The sequence below is a fragment of the Enhydra lutris genome, unplaced genomic scaffold (genome assembly GCF_002288905.1).
Source record: "Enhydra lutris kenyoni isolate GAN:26980312 unplaced genomic scaffold, ASM228890v2 scaffoldscaffold9, whole genome shotgun sequence".
Lineage (NCBI taxonomy): Eukaryota > Metazoa > Chordata > Mammalia > Carnivora > Mustelidae > Enhydra > Enhydra lutris.
In genome coordinates, this window is record NW_019154093.1 from 16,316,977 (window position 1) to 16,331,277 (window position 14,301).

The following is a 14,301-nucleotide window of genomic DNA, read 5'->3' on the forward strand; positions in this document are numbered from 1 at the left end:
GTTGGCCCCGCCCATCCTCCTAAGTCCCACCTCCTAGCAGGTCCGTTTAGCCGCTACTTCGGCGCCCCGGCTCCGCAGTGACTGGAGCACTAGGCCCGCCCCCTTCCTGGGGTCGCGAGCGCCGAACGCATCGAACGCAGCCAATGGGCGGTGCGGGCGGCAGCACCGCGGGAGGTTCGATTCACTGGGCCTGGCGGGTCCGGAGACTCCTGGCGGTTGTTAACGCGCGTTTTGGGAAGAGGAATGCTGAAGCTGGAGTGCTAGGGCTGGGATTCACTTCTGCTGTTCTTTCCAGCTCTTCCTGGTATTCTTCTCCCAAGCCCGGGTGTTTTACTTGTCCTACCTGGACCCCTGCTCGACCTCCCCGAGTCCGGGCCTGGCTTCCGCGCTCCAGACCCGGGAAAAACCCCTTCGGATTGGGCGTCTCCCCTCCCCACGACTGGGATTTTCACCCCGACCCCTCTCCCCTGGCCTGTGATTTCTTCCCCACCCCCCAGCCGCAACTACCCCTTGCCTTCACGTCCACCTGGGACCATTATCCCGACTCCACTCTACCCAGTTTGGTACTCCATCTTCCTCTCCCCCGCCCCCTCCCCCATCCCAGAGCTTTACTCACCTTTGCTTGGCTACTTCCTCTTTGGCCTGCTCTTCGGCCTCGACTAACTGGCGACCAACACTCTCACAGTTTGGGCCCAAACTCCAGCCTCTAGCTGGATTCTCTCCATCCATCCTCCCTCTTTAATTAGCTCATGCTTTCAATAATACAGCAACAGTCGTTCTGCGTTCTCAACTGCTGGGTTCCTTTGATCTTTGGCTGATGGATACTTGATGTTTTATGCTCCTGAGCCCAGGATGGTAAGTATGGGCCTAAGGGAGACCGGGTAGCCTTGTGTCTCGGCCTATGGGTTCAGGCAGTGGGGTCTCTGGAAGTGCTGTTTCCATTTTCCCCTTACAGAGGAAGAGCTTAGCTCCTAGCCAGCTGGCCAAGAGAAAACCGGAAGGCAGATCTGGTGATGATGAAGACTGGCAGCCTTGGACAGTGGTGAGTACCCTGCCCTCCAGGGGATGGGACAGGTAGGGTGGAGGACTGTTTGGGCAGAAGGGAGTCTTGGACTTGGTTTCTGGGGTTATATGGAATGAACCTGGTCACTTCCAGAAAACTCTTTCAGTAAACTTTTACTTAGTGCTTACTATGTGTCAGGTATTGAACAAGATAAAAACAAAAACTTTGTCCTCAAGGTGCCTACTAGAGGTTAATATAGCCTTAATTTTTCTGGTAGAGAAGCATATTCCAAAGTAAAAGAGCGGATTGGGTTGGGCCTTTTGGCTCCCTTGGGGAAAAAAATGGCTCCCCAATAGCAACTAGCTGCCTGTTCTTTTGCTCTTGGTCCTTTGCCCAGTATGACAAAACAGTAGAGTATGTAGGGCCTGCCTTAGGGCCCTGAGCTCTAAATTAGAGGAGGGATGCCCTTCTAGTCCCTGTTCATACTCAAGTGCAGTATGTTTGACTTTAATTGCATCCTGTGCTCTGTTCCCTGCTTTTGAGGCCTTCTGGGGCTGACTGTGGGTAGGACCTATGTATACAAAAACCAATAGGATAGTAAAGCATATACTTAAAAGAGAGCAGTTCAAGAAGTAAGGGCTTGGGCACTGGAACTTTGGAGGAAGGGATTCACTAAAGGTCTGGAAGGCAATTTTGGGCAGGGGCTGTATTTGAGAGGTGAAGGGGCTGGTGTTTCAGGTGTTTCTTGTAGGATCACTGACACTTCAAATACCTTGGCAAGCTGCTACAAGCTTGCCGGTGGTTCCGTGGGGTCTTGCTCTGTAGTTGCAATGCTGCTGGTGTGTCGGGGGTTCCTCTTCCTGTGAGGGAAAAGGCTGCCTCTTGCTACTTACAAGGCTCTCAGACTTGAACTTGGGGCAGCACTTGGTGCAGCTGGGTCATAAATGGTGCTCTTTGCTCCTGAAAATGGTTTCAGTGCTAGTGACCTCCCTGCCATGGTGTGGCTCACTTTATTCCCCTCATCCAGTGCCCCTCTTCAGATCAGACAAGGTCTCTAACCTCATTAGCTTCCAGTTTTCTCACCTGCTAAATAAGTATAATAATAAACGTTTATCATAGGACTGCTGTGAAGATGATGCACAATAATATATGTGAAGAGTTTACCACAGTGCCCGGCATTTAATAAGCATTTTATTTTTATTTATTTTTTTTTTAAGATTTTTTAATTTATTTATTTGACAGAGAGAGAGATCACAAGCAGGCAGAGAGGCAGGCGGAGAGAGAGGGGGAAGCAGGCTCCCCGCTGAGCAGAGAGCCTGACATAGGGCTCAATTCCAGGACCCTGAGGTCATGACCTGAGCCAAAGGCAGAGGCTTAACCCACTGAGCCACCCAGGCGCCCCCTTAATAAGCATTTTAAATGTTATTTGCCATTGTGGCGAACTCTGGTCTTCCAGACTTGACTCACTTTCCCCAATACTCTTCTAGACTCCCAAGAAACGGAAATCCAGCAGTGGGACTCAGAGCCAGGAGTGTTTCCTGTCTCCTTTTCGGAAACCTTTGATTCAACTAACCAGTCGACCACCCTGTCTGGATAGTAGTCAACACGTAAGTCAGAATTGCACCCTGCTGGTGAATGTGTATGCCCTATGGAGGCACCTTTCTTGTTTTGTCTAGGGAGGCTTCTCCTGCTGAAGACTCCCTCAGTGCTCTACAGAGTAGCCAGTGGTCAGACTTTGGTGGAGGCTTGGGGTCTGCCTTCAGCCTTAAGGGCCTGGCCTCTTTCCTTCAGGATGTGTGTCCGGCTTGGAGTCTCTGTTGTTTATAGTTATTTGGGCACCAGATCTCAGGTTGCTCAGATTCCTGAGGACATGAGGGTATAGGAAAGGGAAGGCTGCGGTAGGGTGTTGGAACCAGGACCCTTATGCCAGTTCGGTCTCTCACTTAGCATATGGCTTTAAGAAGTATCAAAGTCCTACAGCTTCCACATGTTTCCTCTAGTAAAATCCAGTGTAATCCTACAGCATGTTCTATGCGTTATCTCATGCAACTCATTTTTTTAAGATGTGAAAGCTGAGTCTCCAAGGGGTTAAGTAGTTTGCCCAAAATTACAGAGTAGTCACCTCTGCTTAGCTTCACCAAAGCTTTTTCCACCAAACTTTCTGAGGACAGTGGTATTGAGCTCTGACACTGAGCTCCAAAAACCTTTGGAATTTTCTTTCTTTCTTTCTTTTTTTTGGTGTGTGTGTTTTTAAAAGATTTTATTTGAGAGTGAGAGCCTGTGTGCGCGAACGAGCTAGGGGGAGGGGTAGCGAGAAGCAGGCTCCCTGCTGAGTAGGCAGCCCCATGCAGGGCAATGCAGAGCTCTATCCCAGGACCCTGGAATGACCTGAGCTGAAGGCAGATGCTTAACTGAGCCACCCAGGCGCTCCTAAGAATTTACTGATAGGGAATCTCTGGAAGAGGGAAGCTTTGACCTTGGTGGGGAGGAGGGATGCTCTCCCTCTTCTGTCAGAAGGAAGGGATGGTATGAATTTGCAGTAACTAAAGAAAGTGAGAGCATGCTCTCTCCCCTGCCTCTGCCAGTTTTATCAGACCAGATTCCTGGAGGCTGGTCATTGCAAGTCTTGTAGGCTGTGTCCTCATGTTTTTAGCCAGGGATGCTCACATTCTCCCACACTAGTTGCGCAAGCTTGCAGTTCAAATTCTTGCTTTTTTTTTTTTTTTTTTTTTAAGATTTGATTTATTTATTTGACAGAGATCACAAGCAGGCAGAGAGAGAGAGGGAAGCAAGCTCCCTGCTGAGCAGAGAGCCCGATGCGGGGCTCGATCCCAGGACCCTGTAGACCATGACCTGAGCCGAAGGCAGAGGCTTTAACCCACTGAGCCACCCAGGTGCCCCCAAATTCTTGCTTTTTAAAGCTGGATCATGACCTGAGCGCAAGACCGACCACTTAACTGACTGAGCTACCCAGGTGCCCCACCTTTGGAACTCCTTAAGTGATAAAGCAGTAAAGGTGTCTTTTTTTTTTTTTAAAGATTTTATTCATTTACTTGACAGAGATCACAAGTAGGCAGAGAGGCAGGCAGAGAGAGAGGAGGAAGCAGGCTCCCTGCTGAGCAGAGAGCCCGATGCGGGGCTAGATCCCAGGACCGTGGGATCATGACCGTAGCTGAAGGCAGAGGCCCCAACCCACTGAGCCACCCAGGCGCCCTGTAAAGGTGTCTTTTACTATTTATTAAAAACCCCTTTTAACCACACCTGAGTTTATGTTAATGAGATTCATTTGTAAAGCAACTAACCTTGGTGGCTGGTTGCCAGGGGAACCAACCTACCAGGGGCCAGTGTTTAATCATTTGTGCCTATGTATTGAAGCCTCCATAAAACTCCAAAAGGTCAGGGTTTGGAGAGCTTTTGAGCTGGTGAACAAGAATTCATCCACGAGGAAGAGGCATACCCCAAACTCCACAGGGACAGACTCTCCTGTGCTCAGGACTCTTCTAGACCTCGCTCTATATATCTCTTCATCTGGCTCTACATATCCTTTAGTATAAAGCCTTTGTGATAAATTGGTAATCTAGTAAGTAAACCTTTCCTGAGTTCTGTTGAGCTGCTCTAGAAAATTAATTGAATCCCAGGAGGGGATTGGGACCCTCCAATTTATAGCCTGTTGGTCCCAAGCACAGGGAGCAACCTGGATTTGGGATTGACCTCTGAAGTGGTGGGGGGCGGCAGTCCCATGGGACTGAGCCCCTAACCTGTGGCATCTGATGCTATCTTCAGGTAGGTAATGTTAGAATTAAGTTGTAGGATACGCAGGTGATGCTCAATAATTGCTTGTGTGTGGAAACGCCACACATCTGGTGTCAAGTACCATGGCAGAGTTAGGGAGACACAGGAGTCTTGTTTTTACTTTACAGGGACATTTTGAAGGAAAAATGGCAGTAAGGTGATAGGAATATGTAATGGGCATTAGTTATATGTGCATTCAGCAAACATTTTGTTTATTTATTTATTTGCTTATTTAAAATTTACTTTTTTTTAAAAGATTTTATTTGTTTATTTGACAGACAGAGATCCCAAGTAGGCAGAGAGTCAGGCAGAGAGAGAGAGAGAGGGAAGCAGGCTCCTTGCTGAGCAGAGAGCCTGATGCAGGGCTCTATCCCAGGACCCTGAGATCATGACCTGAGCCGAAGGCAGAGGCTTTAACCCACTGAGCCGCCCAGGTGCCCCTAAAATGTACTTTTTTATTATTATTTCCATTTTTATTTATCTATTTTTTTAAAATATTTTATTTATTTATTTGACAGACAAATCACAAACAGGTAGAGAGGCAGGCCGAGAGAGAAGAGGAAGCAGGCTCCCTGCTGAGCAGAGAGCCCAATGTGGGGCTCCATCCCAGGACCCTGAGATCATGACCTGAGCTGAAGGCAGAGGCTTTAACCCACTGAGCCACCCAGGCACCCCTATTTATCTATTTTTTAAGATTTTTATTTATTTATTGATTTGACAGAGAGGGAGAGAGAGAGCTCACAAGTAGGCAGAGAGGCAGGCAGAGAGTTGGGGAAGCAGGCTCCTCGCTGAGCAGAAAGCCTGATGCAGGGCTCAATCCCAGGACCCTGAGATCATGACCTGAGCCGAAGGCAGAAGCTTAACTCACTGAGCCACACAGGCGCCCCTGTAATTTTTTTTTTGTAAGATTTGTTTATTCAGCAGTGTGCAAGAGAGTGCACACATAAGCAGGGGGAGTTTGCAGGCAGAAGGAGAAGCAGGCTTCCTGCTGAGCAGGGAGCCCAATGTGGCTTGATCCCAGAACCCCAGGATCATGACCTATTCTGAAGGCAGATGCTAAACCCACTGAGGCAGGCAAGCGGCCCTTACCAAACATTTTTTTTTTTTTTAAAGATTTTATTTATTTATTTGTCAGAGAGAGAGAGGGAGAGGGAGCGAGCACAGGCAGACAGAATGGCAGGCAGAGGCAGAGGGAGAAGCAGGCTCCCTGACGAGCAAGGAGCCCGATGCGGGACTCGATCCCAGGACGCCGGGATCATGACCCGAGCTGAAGGCAGCTGCTTAACCAACTGAGCCACCCAGGCGTCCCCTTACCAAACATTTTAAAACATTTTTACATAATACTTGATAAATACAAAGGAATATGTATATAACGTATGAGATAGAAAACACAGAATAAACACCCGTGAACCCACCATCCTGCACTAGAACATCACCGAGGTTATAATCCCTTTTCCCATCTTGACAGGTAACCACTGTCCTGAATTATCTTCATCATCCATTTTTTGATAGTTGAACTATATATACATAATTCCCTAAGTAATACACTGTTTAATTGTTTACTGAGCCTTAAAAAATGGACACCTGGGTGGCTAGTCTGTTAAGTGTCTAACTCTTGGTTTAGGCTCAGGTCATGATCTCAGGGTGGTGAGATCAATCTCTGAGCTCAATGAAGAGTCTGTTTGAGATTCATTCTCTGTCTGCCCCTCCCCCTGCATATATGCTCTAGCTCTCAAATAATTTTTTAAAAAAGATTTTATTTATTTATTTATTTGACAGACAGAGATCCCAAGTAGGCAGAGAGGCAGGGAGAGAGAGAGAGGGGAAGCAGGCTCCCCGCCGAGCAGAGAGCCTGATGTGGGACTCAATCCCAGGACCCTGGGATCATGAACTGAGCCGAAGGCAGAGGCTTTAACCCACTGAGTCACTCAAGGGCCACTCAAATAAATCTTTTTTAAAAAAGTGTGTAAGGGCACCTGGGTGGCTCAGTTGTTAGGCGTCTGCCTTTGGCTCAGGTCACGATCCGAGGGTCCTGGGATCGAGCCCCGTATCAGGCTCTGTGCTCAGCGGGGAGCCTGCTTCTCCCTGTCCCTCTGCCTCTCCCCCTGCTTGTGTTCTCTCTCTCACAAATAAATAAATAAATTAAAAAAAAAAAAGGTGTGTGATACTATGCGACTCTTTATTTAGGATTCATTCAAGATGTCCTATGTAAGTTATGTCATAAATGTAAGTGCAGTGCGAGTATACAAAAGGGGGTCTAACAGTCTGGAGGTTGGTGAACATGCCGATTAGGTTGAGTCCTCAAGGATAGGGGGAGTCAGTCAGATGGAGAGAGTGGGCAATGTTCTAGATAGACGGGACCCTAAAGACAAAAGTGCCTCAGGCCCACCAAAATCATATATGCAGCCCTGTAGATGAGAGCACTTAGCCTTAAGGGTGATGAGTCTGCCGTCCTGTAGGACTGGGCTTGGGGATGGTTGCAAATACGGTAGGTGTGGAGCCTAGGAGGAAAGTAGGGGCTGGAAATATATTTGGGCTCCTTAGCATAGAGATGATATTTGACCCCTCCAAAGTGTATTGGAGTGTCAGTGAGCGTAGTTAGAGGAACTGAGGTGCAACCCTGAGCCCTGAGGAACACTTACCTTTAAGGGAGTTAAGCAGAGAAAGAAGAGCTCCTCAGAGGACTGAGCATGAGGTCCTAAAGAGGCGGAATAGTTGGAAGGTGGCGTCATGGTAGTCGAAGGCAGAGAATATTTGAGAGGAAAGAGTGGCCAGCTCTGTCTAGCCAGATAAGGACAGAAACATGTCCACTGGAATTAAGGTCATGTAGGCCATTGGTGATTTTGGCTAGAGTCATTTCAGAGGAGTGGAAGATTAGAAAGGGGAGACAGACACTCTAGAAGTTTGAAGGGGAGGAGATAAGAGGTCAAAGGAATTTTTTTTTTTTAATTTATTTTAGAGAGTGTGCATGGGGTGGGGGGTAGAGAGGGAGAGAGAATCTCATGCAGACTCCCCGCTGAGCCCACCCAGCCCCCGATACACACATATAGCGCTTGATCCCAGGACCCTGAGAGTCATGACCTGAACTGAAATCAAGAGTCAGACACTTAACTCACTGAGCTACCCAGGCATCCCAAAGGAATTTTTGTTTTTAAAATAGTTAAGTATGTTTTAAATGCTGGTAAGAGAGAGCTAGTGGAGAGGGAAAGGTTGAGATGTAGGAGAGTTCAGGCAGAACTGATAGAGTGAATCTCTGGAAGAGGGAAACTTTGACCTTGGTGGGGAGGAAGGATGCTCTGACCTTCTTCTACCAGAAGGAAGGGATGGTATAAATTTGCAGTAACAAAATAAAGCGAGCGCATGCCCCCTCCCCTGCCTCTGCCAGTTTTATCAGACCAGATTCCCAGAGACTGGTCACTGCATGTCTTATAGGCTGTGTCCTCATGTTTTTGGCCAGGGATGCTCACATTCTCCCACACTGGTAACACAAGCTTGCAGTTCAAAGTCTTGCTTTTTAAATCTGGAACATAAATTCTTGGCTACTCAGAACCTCAAATCTAGCATTTGTATTGACAATTTTGAAAGTAATATTTTAGTTTTGGGGGGGCAGCTGGCTGGCTCAGTGGAGCATAAGAATCTTGATCTCAGGGTTATAGGTTCAAGCCCCATGTTGGGTGTAGAGATTACTCAAAACAAAACAAAACAAAAAACACCTGAAAATAATATTTCAGGTTTAGAATTGAAGCCAAATTAGAAAGGAAATTAGAATCCATCTCCTTCCTTTCCCTCTCTCTCATTTATTTATTTATGAGAGGGAGAGTGCATGCCTGTGAGAGCTGGGGGAGGACAGAGGGAGAGAAGCAGACTCTCTGCTGAGTATGGAGCCCAATATGGTGCTGGGGGCTTGACCCCAAGATCCTGAGATCACCACCTGAGCTGAAATCAGGAGTCAGATGTTCACCCAGCAGCCACCCATGCACCCCATCCTTTTCTTCTCTTGACTTAAGGATGGCTTTGTGTTAGCATTGTTCATATACAAGTTTTTCCTTATCATTGCTATTCATAATTATAATAATCATGATAATTAAAAATAGTACAAGATTCTATTCAGCTGTAAAGAAATATGCAAATAAACAAAGAATTTGGGCCTTTCTCTAAATCCCCCCATCATGTGGTTTAGTGTGTTGAAGTTCAGTTCTCCACATTTTTTTTCCTACCTTCCAGTGGATTGTCAAATATATTCATTATGTTTTTCCTATTTAAAGTACACTGAGTTTCTAGAAATTTATAATCTTTATAGAAATGGGTCAGAATAAAAGTTAAAATTTCAGGGCAAGACAGGTTTGCTTTTTTCCCTCATAAACTGCCTTTTTGCTCGAGGGGAGTATTTTTCATTATTTCTTTTTCCACTAATGTATTCCCATTAAAACTACCTTTAGGGTTTCTGTTCTTATTTTCTCAGGCTTCAGCTCCTGTTTTGTTCACCGGCCATTGTAATTCCCCAGAGAGCTCAGGGATATATAGACCTGAAGACCAGGACTTTGTTGGGAGTGTTGGGAGTTGTCAGAGTTCGCCCTGGAGCTGGCACTCTGAACCCCCGATGGCTGCTCTTCTGGCCCAGCCCCACCCCCCAGTGCTGGTTCCAGGCTGAGGTGTTGGCACAGAGGCTTCCTATAGGCTCTGAGGTGGAGGCACCAAGGCCACCCTTCTCTAGGAGCTATGTATGTTTGCTTCTTGTCACCCTTGTCCCACTTGGTTATTTTGGTGATTTGTTTGCCCGCTAATGTCCTCTTTCTCATGTTGTTCCCTCTCTCACGCCTTCTGATGTGAAGCTGCTAACTCTGGGCTAATCCATATGGCTATCATCAAACAGATTGGATTAGGAGGCCGCACTACCCACTGGTTACAAGTAGGGGTCTTGGAATGAGGGAAGTCCTGCACCTGTCATGATGGCCCTGTGACTTGGGAAAGTGACTTAACCACTCAGTCTCAATATGCCCATCTGGAAAATGGAGATACCAGGACCTCAGAGTGCTGGTGGTGAGGATTCAATGGCAGCCTGAGTGCAGGCATCTTGTGAGCGCTTAGCTCTGCATCTGGTGTGCACTGTTAGTCATCGTTCCTGTTGCCATTTTTATTGCTGTTAATATTATTTACTAATACTGTTACTATTAGTGCTACTACCACTACTTTTTGAAGGTCTGGTTAGTTCCCAAGGTGGCCGATGGGGAAATTAGATGTAGTAGGCAGCACTGATGTGACAGAAGCAATGTGAGGGAAGCAATGTTTGGGAAGATGTAGTCCTGTAGGTGAGTGGTTGAATCCAAATATTGGAGTTCTCTGTTAGTACTGGGTTTGGGTAAGTTTGTGATGCTTTCTTCTTAAGGTTTTGTACCATAGGGAATAGTTAATTGTCCTTGTTGGGGTGGCCTTTTGTGAAGGAATAGGTTTAAGCCTCGTGGCTGACGACTGAGGCTGGGCACTTGCTAATGGCACTCTGCTGTCTCGGAGTATTTGTAGAATCTTATGTAAAGCCTCAAAGGTGAAAGCTGTGGTATAAAACCTAATAACCTAATATGGAGCACCTCTCCTTATGTTCTAGATGCATCTGAGTAAGATGTAATCAAAATATAATGCTCTGAGTGTATTATCGTTAAATAGGCATGTTGTTATTTTAAATATATTTTTTAAAGATTTATTTATTTTAGGGGTGCTGGGTGGCTCAGTTGTTAAGCATCTGCCTTCGGCTCAGGTCATGGTCCTGGGGTCCTGGGATTGAGCTCCACATGGGGCTCCCCGCTTGGGAATCCTGCTTCTCCCTCCCTCTCCCTGCTTGTGTTCCCTCTCTGGCTGTCTCTCTCTGTCAAATAAATAAATAAAATCTTGAAAAAAAAAAGATTTATTTATTTTAGAAAGCGAGAAAGTGTGTGCGAGTGGTGGGGGGAGAGGGAGAGAATCTCGAGCAGATTCTCCACTGAACATGGAACCCGATGTGGAACTCAAGACCTGACCGAAGCCAAGAGTCAGACGCTCAACCCACTAAGCCACCCAGGTGCCCCTAGATAGGCATTTTAGACTGCATTTGTAAAAAAATATTACCCATAACATCTTTAATCCATCCTGAATCCCTGTTTCTTCTCTTTCTTTTTAGGAAGCCTTTATTCGAAGCATTTTGTCAAAGCCTTTTAAAATCCCCATTCCAAATTATCAAGGTAAAAATGGAGACTTTCCTATTTTTTTTTAATCAGTCATGTATGAATGTGTCTGAATAATTTAATACCTCTGCTTTTGTTAATACATGCTTACCTTGAAATTGAAGATGCCAGGCTGGTGGTGGCGGTATGTGGGGTGACACTGTAGGGGCCTGCATGAAGACTGTGTTTGATAGCTTCAGCAAGGCCTGCCTTGACTAATGGCCCCTCACCTTGTGGGAGATATGGCAGTGCTTGGGTAGCTCCTGGTGAACCCAGGTGGCTGATGGCCTCTGACAGTCAACCTTAGAAATGAGATGCTACCGAATTCACTCAGACTGCATGAAGCCTGGGCTCTGCGTAGGACATAACATTGTGCTTAAACTGGGGCAGGGGAGGGAAGAGACCAACTCTCAAGAGCTCTGTGTCTTGAAGGGCCCCTTTGGGTTCTAGACCTTTCTAGGATTGACTTAAGATGAACAAGACCTAGCCCTCCAGAAGTTTATAGTTAAATGGGAGAGGTAAAATGGGAAGAACCCTGATTTAAGGCAGACTGGGATAATGGTCAGATAGAAGTATGCAGCTGGGATTGAAGAGGTTCTGGAAGAGAGAAGGTCATATGCAAGCTTGGGAAAGGTTATGTGAAGGATAGGCCTTTGAGCTGGGCATGCTGATCTCTTTGATATAGATACTTAGATGACAGATTGTTGGTTTCTAGGTCCTCTGGGCTTTCGGGCATTGGGCGTCAAAAGGGCTGGGGTCCGCCGGGCCCTCCATGACCCCTTGGAAGAAGGTGCCTTGGTTTTGTACGAGCCTCCCCCACTGAGTGCCCATGACCAGCTGAAGCTTGACAAGTATGTACATTGATATTTTTTTTTTTTTAAGATTTTATTTATTTGACAGAGAGAGAGAGATCACAAGTAGGCAGAGAGGCAGGCAGAGAGAGGAGGAAGCAGGCTCAGTGCTGAGCAGAGAGCCCGATGCGGGGCTCGATCCCAGGACCCTGAGACCATGACCTGAGCCGAAGGCAGAGGCCCAACCCACTGAGCCACCCAGGCGCCCCTACATTGATATTTCTTGAGTAGGTCTGTTAAGTGCACATACCTGGAAGGGCAGAGGGCATTTTGGTGTGATTTTTTTCCTTTGGAACTGGCATGTTTTCAGAGTGTGGGCATGACTGCTGCTCCACCATCCAGAGAGTGGGTAGGTAGAGAAGGAGAGGGTGTGGGGAAGAGCTTGTGGGCACGTCTAGTTGATGGAGATTCCTCACCCTTCCTGCCAAGCTTGTTCAGGGAAGCAGAAGGAATTGATGACATAGGGAACCCTCTCCTCACTTTCTAACTCATGGAGCAAAATGTGCTGTGGTTTGATTATCAGGCCACAAAGGCCCTCCTAGGCATCTGCCTCTGTGGCCTCTGGGTCAGCAGGACACAACTTCCTGGAGGCATACCCTTGTACTTGTCTGAGCTCCATGTTTTCTTTGCTGTGTTTCCTCAGGGAAAAACTCCCTGTCCATGTGGTTGTTGATCCTGTCCTCAGTAAGGTCTTGCGGCCTCATCAGAGAGAGGTAAAGGGAGCTGGGGGGCAAGACATATGGGCTTGGAGGCTGCCATCCTAGGGCAGCAGCCGTGTGAATGCCAAAGTGGTCTGAGTGCTGTTATTCCCCAGGGAGTGAAGTTCCTGTGGGAGTGTGTCACCAGTCGGCGCATCCCAGGCAGCCACGGCTGCATCATGGCTGACGAGATGGGCCTGGGCAAGACGCTGCAGTGCATCACACTGATGTGGACGCTTTTGCGCCAGAGTCCAGAGTGCAAACCAGAAATTGACAAGGCAGTGGTGGTGTCACCCTCCAGCCTAGTGAAGAACTGGTACAATGAAGTTGGGAAATGGCTTGGAGGGAGGATCCAACCTCTGGCCATTGACGGAGGCTCTAAGGAAGAGATAGACCAAAAGCTGGGTATGGAGCCTTAACAGTTGGCCATGCTCTTCATACAACTCGCTCCTTTCTCGTGTGTGTGCGCCCTGATGGCCAGCAGGCTGAGGGTAATGAGGGGGTGGAAGAGAATTCCCATGCAAAATAGTGGAAGTAGTCCTTTCCGGGCTACATTAAAGAACTGTCAAACTTTTTTTCTTAAAGATAGTCTAAGATTTTTTCCCTTGACATGTTTCCTGCTGTAGAAGTATTCATGAACCAGCGTGGAGCCCGAGTGCCTTCTCCCATTCTCATCATTTCCTACGAGACGTTCCGCCTTCATGTTGGAGTCCTCCAGAAAGGGAGTGTTGGACTGGTCATATGTGACGAGGTACTTAACTCTCAGCAGTCTGGGTGGTAGAAGAAAGTATTGAAATCTCCTCACTAAGAACTGCCATCCAAGGGCTGTGTCAGTCACTGGGGAATTTTTTTTTTTTTTTTTTTTTAGATTTTATATATTCATTTAAGAGAGAAAGAGAGCATTAATGAGATGAGTCAGGGGGCGGGGAAGGGAAGACACCCAACTGACTGAGCCACCCAGGCGCCCCAGTCACTGGGGAATATTAAGGACAGAACTTGTTGCCCTAGAGGATGCAAGTGAGAGGGAGAGCCTTTGACACCAACCTGCCAATAGGGATTAAGCAGTGCTTAGACCTGCAAGGAGGGTCAGGTACTGTGGGCTGCTTGCCAGACAGTATTCTTAGACCAAGGAAAGACTTTGAAGGACGAGAGGGATTTGGATGGCTGGGGAGACACAGTACAGTGTTTTAGCAGAATAGGTTCTGGAGTCAGAGACTTTTATTCAAATTCTGGCTCTTCTACTTACCAGTAAAATGATCTTGGACAAGTTTGTTTAACCACATGATCCTCTGTTTCTGAGTCAGTAAAGTGGGTTAATCATACTTGTTTCATGGGATTATTGTGAGGAGTAAATGAGGTGAAGAAAGGAAAGCTTTTATCACAGTGCTAGTATGTCATTAGACTGGTAATTGTCATAAGACTTCTTTTGTTGTAGTGTGGGGGGATGCAAGTGAACAGAAACACAGAGGTAGGAAAGCCCAACGTGGACAGTCCATACACCTTAGAGTAGTCTGTGTTGACTCTCTGGGACAAAGGGAAATGGGGTAGTGGTTACTGTTAGCCTTTTCCACCACTATGTGTGAGTGGTGGTAGAGATGCTACTATCTAGAAAGGAATGAGGGTAGCTGGGAACTTCCCGGTATAAAGAATTTTCCCGGTTTTCAGGGTGCTTGGCTACCCTGAGGCTGCTACCATTGTTTGCACCTCTTGGGAAGAGTGAAGGCCACTTTGCACACCCCTGGGGCTTTAGTGCAGAGATGGCT

At 47.1% G+C, this 14,301-nt stretch overlaps 1 protein-coding gene across 1 annotated transcript in view; it reads left to right on the plus strand.

Annotated features, from left to right (window-relative positions):
• The first annotated feature begins 533 nt into the window (after positions 1 to 533).
• Positions 534 to 14,301, plus strand: part of LOC111142773 (RAD54 like) — a 30,253-nt gene continuing 16,485 nt past the window's right edge. The window contains exons 1-8 of the mRNA XM_022496068.1: positions 534 to 855; positions 956 to 1,042; positions 2,491 to 2,610; positions 10,947 to 11,007; positions 11,705 to 11,840; positions 12,484 to 12,553; positions 12,655 to 12,943; positions 13,165 to 13,289. Coding sequence (XP_022351776.1) covers positions 829 to 855; positions 956 to 1,042; positions 2,491 to 2,610; positions 10,947 to 11,007; positions 11,705 to 11,840; positions 12,484 to 12,553; positions 12,655 to 12,943; positions 13,165 to 13,289 — 915 coding nt within the window. The 5' untranslated portion in view covers positions 534 to 828. The remainder of the gene's footprint in view (positions 856 to 955; positions 1,043 to 2,490; positions 2,611 to 10,946; positions 11,008 to 11,704; positions 11,841 to 12,483; positions 12,554 to 12,654; positions 12,944 to 13,164; positions 13,290 to 14,301) is intronic.